The following is a 9562-nucleotide window of genomic DNA, read 5'->3' on the forward strand; positions in this document are numbered from 1 at the left end:
CACTATTTACCCATAAGTTAAGAGAGGTCATGTAGTAATGTGTGTGTCCCTGAACAGCTGCTCTTTGAAGTTGGTACCTGGGACCCAACAGGGATACGCATATTCCTATGACAAGCTCACACAATTTTAATCCAGTTGCCTTTAAAAGACCACAAAAATATCTTTATGTCTCATTCATTGCGTTTTTAAACCTTCGGTAGTCCTTCTTGCTCCATTCTCAGCTAGAATAGCTTGTACTGTAAGCATATAAAGCCTCTGTGGTGCTGAGAGCGTCTCTGTTGTGTTTTGCTGTTTTGTTGAGGCTGTTCATGCTGTTGCTGAGGAGTGTAAAACCACTTAGAAACCACTGGTGGCCAGACAGCCTTGATTCATCTGGCTTAGTCTGCTGGCCTCTCAGGACTCATCTCACACTCTCACATGCAACACTGTGCACCACCGACGCTGCTCAGAGTTAATCAGTGATCAGAATAATATACCGTGAATGTGCAGCAATCTTCTTATGTACTTACATGCAACTCTTTTGTCTCTTTATTGTCTTTTGAATCCTTCTCCAACTCTTCTGCTTCTCTTTATCTGTCTCCTCCTGTCTGTGAGTATAGATTAAAAAGTGAAATCAATTAAGTGTAATAGCTTTTGCCTGGCTTCACCTCAACAGCGTACTTCCTGAAAGGTGCCCTGTAATATTTTCTATATTCAGCGCATATAATGGATTGAAAAAAAACCCCAACCCAGCTGCATTGAGATGCATTGCGCCTTCCACAACAGGTAAACACAGCAAGGATATTAATTTGAATAAATGACTGGGGATGCAGCTGTACAATTACAATGTAAATCCCATTTCCATGATGACTATTTGTCTTTTCAAGTCCTGTGCTCTCTGTTTTGTAATTTCTCCTCCTTATCTGGATGTGAATGAATGCAGCCACTGTTGTGATTGGCCCCAAACAGCTGGTAAATATGCAATTGGCTTAGGCCTACCTCGTTGTTAATTTGTTGCACAGAGCAGAATTGATTGTGAAATAGTATAATCACCTCTAAAACTGGAGATCCAGTGTGAGGATGTGGTGCTTCTGCCCAGCCTGTAGAACACAAGCTGGAAGGAGTTGCCTCAAACACCCAAGTGTGCTGTAATTAAACATTTACCAACTCAGCTTATTTAGAAGTTCTGATGCTCGTTATTTCACTAAAATCTCACTATTATTTTCCAAATTTGTCCTTTTACTCTTAAAGCCCTGAAATTTATTGGTTCTGCATGCTTTTTTCTAATATGCTAAAATACAAACAAACTATTGGTGCCTAAAATTCATTATGATAACCAACAACTGACAGCCTACCAACTCGTTTGAACAGACAGTAGATGTGAAGCTCCAGTGGGATCAATTTACTTGTAACTTCTGATGGCTGTCAAAACATCTTCTGACAGAGGCAGACCAAGTTTTGCGTTGTCTTTCTAAATGAGGAAAATATTAATATTTCATGTTTTTTGAAAACACTGCTGCTGAAAATAACGATCAACACATTTTTTTCTTTTTTGTGAATGCAAAATGAAATACCTCCACATGATCTATTTATAGCATCAAGGTAGAACAGGTGGTAAAAAAATTGTTATTCTTCTTGACAAAGTTTCTCCAGGAAGAAATATGTGATTCACACTTGTTTTACCAAAAAATTTGACTTGAATTGGTTTTCTAAAAGTTTCTCATGCCAAACACCAGATAACATGCAGAAAACTGTTTAAGTTTTTTCCCCATTGACACTAAAATACAAGCTCTTTTTTGAAAAGATATATTTTCTGCAGTTATAAATACGAGTATAGTGTTCAAATGTGGACCTCACCTTGGTTTTTTATTGAATTTTGCCTCTCCAAATGGGAGATCCAATTAAAATTAAATAACTTTGTACAATGACAAACAATGTGTGCAATGAAGGAACAACATGTACAAGTCTAGGGTTACCATCTAGACATGACCATGCTAATGTTCAGCTGGTATTTTTAAGATCTTAACTATGTTAGTAGCTACAGTGTGTTAGCATGCTAACATCGGTTGATTAGCACTAACTTATGAGCTGATGCTAATAGGAATGCCATTTGTTTTGCAGGTATTTGGTCATAAACCAGTAGTAAAGTATTGGACAAATTAAAATGTTGACCTGTGGCACTAGAGGAAAAGTCACCAAAGTAATTACAATTAATCCTGAGGGGAACATGAATGTTTGTGCCAAATTTAATGGCAATCCATCAAGGAGTTGTTGAGACATTTTACTCAAAACCTCAAATGTCAGTTGAGACCGGAAAGCATTGCAATCCATTGAAGCCACCAGCTAGCTAGCATGGCTAATAACTTCTACATATACAAAGCCTGAGGACGTCAAGGCTTTTGCTTAGTGTAATGCAGATTGGATTATTAGGATTTAACAGAAAACACAGCTACATATTGGCATGGCAAGAAAATTAAATATTGTGTTTACAAATTAACAGCCCAGGGGAAAGCCATATTAATATGTGGCCTAAGAAAGAGGTTGGCTCGAGAACTGAGCCCTGTGGAACACCGCATATGGTGTTCGCTCGAGAGAAAGATGAATTTGCCATCAGTGAAATAAATGTTTCTGTTTGAGTGGAGGAAGATGTGAAGCACAGGGCAGGTATTACCACCCAGTGCTCACGGCGTTCAAATTTTAAATTGGATGATCAACGGTGCCAAAGGCAGCTCTGAGGTCTAAAAGGATTAAAAATGAGCAATTTGCTGCATCCACCTTTCAAAGAATGTCATCATCATTATTCAAATTAAAAGCAAGTTCTCCCCACTTAGTGTGACAGTGGCTTCACATCAAACTATGACTTTCCTGCACCACTTTGTGAAACTGACAACCTCTCATAGGCCCCCATCAGAGTGTTATTTGATAAGTCTGATGGCTGTCCAGCAACATCTTGTCCTGAAATGCAGCAGAGAGGACTCTGTGAAAACATCATTCGCCTGAATGGTCACTATTCCCGTGGGATGTCGGAGGAAAGGGACTCGACTCTGGAGAGCTGCATGTTGAAGGAGATAAAATCCAAATGAACTGACATCTGTGCCATAGGCAGTAAATCATGTGGTTATATGCAAGACACATTTTCAAGGTTTATAGATATGCATATTTTTGCATATTTTGAGAATGTATTGAATACTTGTGGTTCACAATTTTTCAAGTCTGTGCTATAACAACAGTCAGGTGCCTAAACAAACATTGACACGTTTCTCTGGCTGTAATCATTCTTCCTGTTCATACTGGACATCCCTAAGAAATGTCATAAATCTAAGAAATCTCTTTTAGTGCTCTTTCAATAAAAGTGATGGGGGACAGAATCCACAAGCCTCCCTCTGTGCAAAAATGTATTTAAAAGTTTATTGTGTAGTTGATTTAATGTGAAGCTGCAGGCGCCCAAATTAGTCAAATCAGGTCAATATCTTTCAACATTATGGGTCTTTTTAGTGGCGAATTCCTTCTTTTTGTTACAATGCCGACCACTGCAGCTGAACAGGAAAACACTGTCCATCGAGACACAAAGGGGGATTTTTGTTTTACTAAAAAGACTGCAACTGTAGAAGATATCCACTTGATATGACAAACTCAGACAGCTGAAACCTAATTTTATCTTCAGATAAACTTTTAAATACATTTTTGCTGAGGTGAGGACTGTGGATTTTGTCCTCCATCACTTACATTGTACAATACTTTAGGGGGATCTTCTAATGGTCAGTAGGATTTATTACAGCGAGCAAAACCTGTTTCACTGTTCATATGGGCACCTGACTGTTGTTTTAGAGATACTTGAAAAACTGTGACCCTTTAATTGTGAAAAAGTTGTACTTATAATGTTGAATTTACTAAGATGCCTGGAAGATTTAAACTATTAGAGTAAAGTCACAAAAAAATAAAGATAAAAGTCACAACAGTTTAGAAAACAGTATCCTTCAAACTGTGACTGCAATTATCACTGTTACAGCAAAGACTTTTATGAAAAGGTGTCAATCCATCAAATCATCTGCGGCCACAAAGAACAGTGTTGTTTACAAAGATTTTATTGCAGTGGTCATGGGATTTAGTAGGTTGAACATTAAGGAGGAAATACAATCAAGTAAATATGATCACAGGATCCTTTGACAGCTGACCTCTGCTCAACAAGAAAGCAACACACAAAAAAAAAGGACCACAGAGCTATTGATTAAGACAACACAGCCTGGTCTGTCTCTGCTGGACTCTTCACTTCAGTGCTCATAATGACACACCGAACAAAAATCATTCCTGACCTACATGGAGGGTCAGCCACCATATCCTTGCTGTACGACTGCAGCCTGCCTCACATCAAATAGCCGGTCAGCCCCTCATTTTGCGCTTAATGCAATGTTTGTGCCCCTTTTGCATTAACAATTTTACTTTAATGAGATAAATACATACTATAAGACACAGCAAAGCTTCAAAAGAATTCATTTTCCCTTGTGATTAAATTATGCTTGCCTGATCTGCATGAATCCAATTTATCAACAAATAGAGTGCCGATGCAAAGGACGCGACACAATTAGGGGCAAACAGTATTATCTAGAGAATATGCACCTCCAGCTGAAAAGCAGCGCCATTCTAAATAGCCACCCAGTCACTTGAGGAGACAACAGAAATGAAAGAGAATAGTCTTTAACAAGATGCGGGAGCTCAATAAACAGACAAACATTCCTCCAGGCGGTCAGAGTAAAGGGGAATACACAATCATCTCTTTTCTGATGTGACGGGGTTAGAGAGGAGGGCTAGGACAATCAGACCTCAGAGGACACCCTTAACTTTATTTGTTCCACTTGATGGTCATAAAGGAATCATACTCCCTGATTTACCATAAAGTCAGCAGGTTTCTGAGAGCTCTGCCCTGCTTTACATCTAACCCCACTGCTCTCTGAGGCTGCTCCGGATTTTTATGTCGCCCTTGGCACTAATATGTGCAGAGCGAGGACATTTATTTTACATGTGATATAATGTGCGTGATAAAATAAATTATTATGAATTAAGTCTTTGATACTCCACAAAAAAAAAAAAAGATAGACAGCCAAATTAAATGAAAAGACAGCTAAAGTAAAGGAGACGGTGGCTAAATCATGTGTCATTTGCACTAAAGTTGCAACAGTTAATCAATTAGCTGAGTGAGAGATAATTAATTGGCAACTATTTTAGTTACTAATTAATTGTTTTAGTCACTTTGAAGCATTTATCTCTTTATTTAGGACATTAATTTGTGTCTTTTGGTTTTGGACTGAATAAAACAAGTAATTTATATTGCAATTTTCTGTCATTTTATACACAAAACAAATCAATTGAAGTTGAGCTGTTTAATCAACAATGAACTTAATTGTTAGCTGCAGCTCTAATTTGTACTGAATATGATAAACGACTCAATTCAGGCCTTAGATGTGTCCATTTTTGGTTGAGTTTTTGGGTAGAACAAATGAAATTTAACCTTATCTTAACAATCCTTCACTGCCAGATGAAATGAATAGACAACTAAAGTAAAGGAGGCTGCTGTGAAATCATTTTATTTTCATGACTTAATTCCGGCCTCAAATATGTTCCTTCTAGTTGAGTTTTGGAAAAGAACAAATCAAAATAAACCGTATCTTCACAACATTTCAGCACGGAAACCTAACTGTAAAAACACTCACATGGTATCTACCTGCGTCCGGTGTCTGCGGATTCACACCTTAAACACAACAGTGTGACTATTAACAGTCACCACACTTAACAAATATTTGATCTTACATTCTTTAACACATCCGCAAATAGCCATATGCTTTAAAAGAAATTAGTTCCTTCTCCTTCTCCTCCCACCACCATTTCAACAGCTAAATCAAATATTCATGTTGGAGGGGGAAGCATTTAACACGTGGTTGTTATCTGAGAAATCAGTCATGCAGTTAATTGTTGTTGTAAAAGGGAAATCTTGCAAGATTATGAAGCTAATTGGCATTATACATTCATCATTTTTTTCTCTCTCTGACACCAGCGTGATAAAGCGTTGCCTATGGAATAAAAGAAATTAGACAAACAACCTCACTATCTCATTAATAGTGGAGCTTAGAGTGCCCTCTTGGTGACACTTTCCTTTTATGAAGCAAATGATCTGAATAATAGGACCTGCTGCTTTTTTCCACATTAGGTCACAGTTGAGGTTTCCACAGTGTCAGTGGACCTGTGGCTGCGGTTTTGTTTGAGCGCTCCTCCTTGTTGCACCTGCTTTTTCAGCAAGGTTGAAGAGCCTGGAGCCACCTGGCCCAATCCAAAGAGCGGCAGCGAGCCTCTTGGATAGCTTGACGATGACTCACAGCGTGGAGAATCTACCTACAAAGAAGCTCAGCCCCTCACAGCGAGCAAAACAAGTGTCTATTTGTCAGATCACATCTTTCAAGTTAGCAGCTTTTGGGCATTAGGGCAAATGGGAACACACTCGGGGTTTGTTAGAAAGAGTTCAACTTTGACTGTATCCCTTAAGGCATTGCACTTTTTGTGCTCTATCTCTATCTGCTGCAAGTCGACGGCATATGGTAAAGACAACAAAATATAGCCCGAGGAAGTCTATTTAATCCTTGATGGCAACCGTCCCAGAATTCAAGGGGGTTGTCAAAGCAAATGCAAATTTGAGCTTTTTGTGAAAACATATTAAAATCTAAATATCTGACTGCCCCGTGCCCTTGCAGTGATTGCTGTGATTGAGCAGGAAAAGGAAGAAAAACTCATTTTCATCAAATAAGATGTAACTAGTTCGATGTCAGATAAGTATCAAAATTACTTTCCATAAGAACTACACCCTCACATTTTAACTTTACACACACTTGCGTTAAGAAAGAGTCATGGGCCCTCAAAGGGTATGACATGTGAGTGCAGATCAATATAGCTAGTATGTGTTAAATTTCAAGATTGTTTGATGTCTGGACAGGTTCACAAGGAACAGGTTCAGGCTTGATTCAGAGCTGAGTCACCTCTCTCCTCATTTTTACATCTCCATAACATGAGATGGTGTAAGCTGGATTAAATATCATTTGCTTTTGTGCATGTTATTCTGTTTGAAGCGTGTGACAATCAATGAATCCTGCTGAGTCCTGCTGAAAGAGGCTCATACACTAAAAAGCAACATAAAGCCATAAAGGCTTCACAGAGAAAAGCAACGTGCAAGATGCCCAGAAAGTTATACAAAATGTCATGAAACTTTATTTTTTAAAGTGTCATGAAAATATGAAAATCATTCAGCATCACAGTTTTCACTGTTAATATACAATCATCTCAGTCACGCTTACATTCAATATATAAAAATATAAAAGCAAACTGTTGTTGAAAAATACATATTATTGCCAAGTGAAACTGAGGCACTTAAGAAAAACTGTATTGCTATTTGAGTGCTGGCAAACTGTTTCTAATGACTGTGCAAAAGTTATAATAATTTCACCCTAAACACTAAGTTTGCACTTGTTCCCTAAGTAACAATGGCTTCAGTATTCCACTGGTTATATTTATACTGTCATTCATAATGCGCCTTTTAGTATCGTCTCTGTGGTTCATATAAGAAAAAAGTGGAGGACTCCATAACAACAGAGCACACAGCCATTAAGAGACATTGGTAGAAACACTGAAGATAACATCGTGAAGGCATATAACACATTCTAGACATGCAAAAAGTGCATGAATAGCACAGGTAGATGAGTACATGGTATGACAAAAGCTCGACACTGATTGCAATCACAGAAACACTGCTTGAAACGAGACGCACGTGACAGAGCCATTTCCCACTCTGAAATGAAATGGACCAGTTGTAGAGAAAAGAAAAAAAAGTCTGCATATTTGGAACAAACCCCCCCCCCCCCCCCCCCCCCCCCCCCCCCCCCCCCCCCCCCCCCACTTTGCTCGATGTGATTCCCTGACAGTTCTCCTGGGCCTGGAAAAAAAAAGGGTTTCTGGTGGTGGAAGTGTATCCCAGTTCAGTGTGCTACACAACAACCAGATTCCTCATGCTTGTGCAGAAGAGACATCCTGGAGAAGGTTTTGGAGCAGTTCTTGCACTGGTATTTTTTCACATCCGAATGGGTCTGTAGGTGAGCCCTGAGATTGGACCTGTCCGCAAACGCCCTGTTGCAGTGAGGGCAGGAGAACGGCTTCTCTCCTGCCAAGTGAGAAAATGGGGAAAGAAGACATTGTCAGCCATTGTACACACACAGATACATATGAATCCAAATGATGTCTCAGAGGTGTCTTGGCCTTATATTCTTTGGCTGGTTGCAACACAGTGTTTGAAAGAAAAGCACTCACACTTTCAAAGACTCAAGCTGAGTGCTATTCTGTTGCCGATTGATTGCGACATGACTTTTTTTTATTATTCTTTTCAACACAGCACTAAAAGTAAACCTACAGCAAGTTGAACATATTTTTCACACCCTCACGACAAAAACTGCTGTAACAGAGTCTACACTGTGGCTGTTAAGGGTGTTAAAACATGTACCAGGTTGAATACAAACAACCAACCAAACTGCATCTTCACACAGGAGGCCCCTCTCTTATCCCCCCCCCCCCCAGTCACTCACCGGTGTGCGTCCTGATGTGTCCTTGGAGCAGCCACGGTCTGGAGAAAGCTTTCCCGCATATTTTGCAAACACAAGGCAAAGTGTGAGTCCTGATGTGCATTTTGAGAGCTCCCAGGCTAACATACTCCTTCTCGCAATATTTACAACTGAAGGATTTCCTCGTTTGCGCGTCGCAGTGCAGTTGCTTATGCTTGAGCAGTCCAGAGTACGTGGAGTAGGACTTGCTACACAAACTACATTGGAATTTCTCTGCCTCCACTCCGTGAGGGTCTGTCAGTTTGGGCAGCATCTGGTCGTCTTCATCACTCCTCGGGCTCTCAGAGCCGCTGTGGTCTTTAGAGGAGGTGTCGGAGAGCGATGAAGGGTATCCAGAGATGGGGGAGAGGTCACTGGGTAGCGGAGACAACGGCAAGTTGCTGGTAGTCCATACTGTGATGGGGCTGTACGCTGCCGGGCTCAGGATCTCCGGCTGGGGGATGACAGGCAGGGGAAGGCCCTTGTAGAAATGCGGCGTGATGAACACTGGAAATAAAGAAAGTAAAACGAAATGAGTAACCTGACAGTTGGCCGTACTTTCTCGAGTGAGGAGCACAGATTTCAAAGAAGGGCAACAAGTTTCAATTTCTGGGAATTAAAGTCGCGATGTATCAACTTGACTGCACGTCAGAAACACAACTTGTTAAACCTTTTTTTAAAGTTAGATAGCTCCTTTATACTTTAAAAAACTTTACCTGTTGGGCTCTCCAGCTCACTATAATTTGGCTTCTTTGCGGAGTTTATGTGTTTCTTGACCAGAAAAGAGCGTGGCATCTTGGAAAACAAGTGGACAACTTTGGCAAACTTTTGTTTTTCTCTTCAAATACAGCGGAGAGCGTCAGTTTACTGTGTGAAGACGGAAATCCTTATTGCTTAAGTCCAGTGGAGTGTCATGGTGCGCTGCGCTCTTGGAAACAGTGCAGTGGGTAGCT

At 40.0% G+C, this 9562-nt stretch overlaps 1 protein-coding gene across 1 annotated transcript; it reads right to left on the reverse strand.

Annotated features, from left to right (window-relative positions):
• Positions 1-7910: 7910 nt before the first annotated feature.
• snai2 (snail family zinc finger 2) lies at positions 7911-9562 on the reverse strand. The gene is made up of 3 exons (XM_044368068.1): positions 9326-9562; positions 8595-9116; positions 7911-8176 (listed from the first exon to the last, which is right to left on the reverse strand). Exons 1-3 carry the CDS (start codon positions 9402-9404, stop codon positions 7995-7997), a joined length of 783 nt encoding a protein of 260 aa, XP_044224003.1. The 5' UTR covers positions 9405-9562; the 3' UTR covers positions 7911-7994.

This window comes from Thunnus albacares, chromosome 12 (assembly GCF_914725855.1).
Source record: "Thunnus albacares chromosome 12, fThuAlb1.1, whole genome shotgun sequence".
NCBI lineage: Eukaryota > Metazoa > Chordata > Actinopteri > Scombriformes > Scombridae > Thunnus > Thunnus albacares.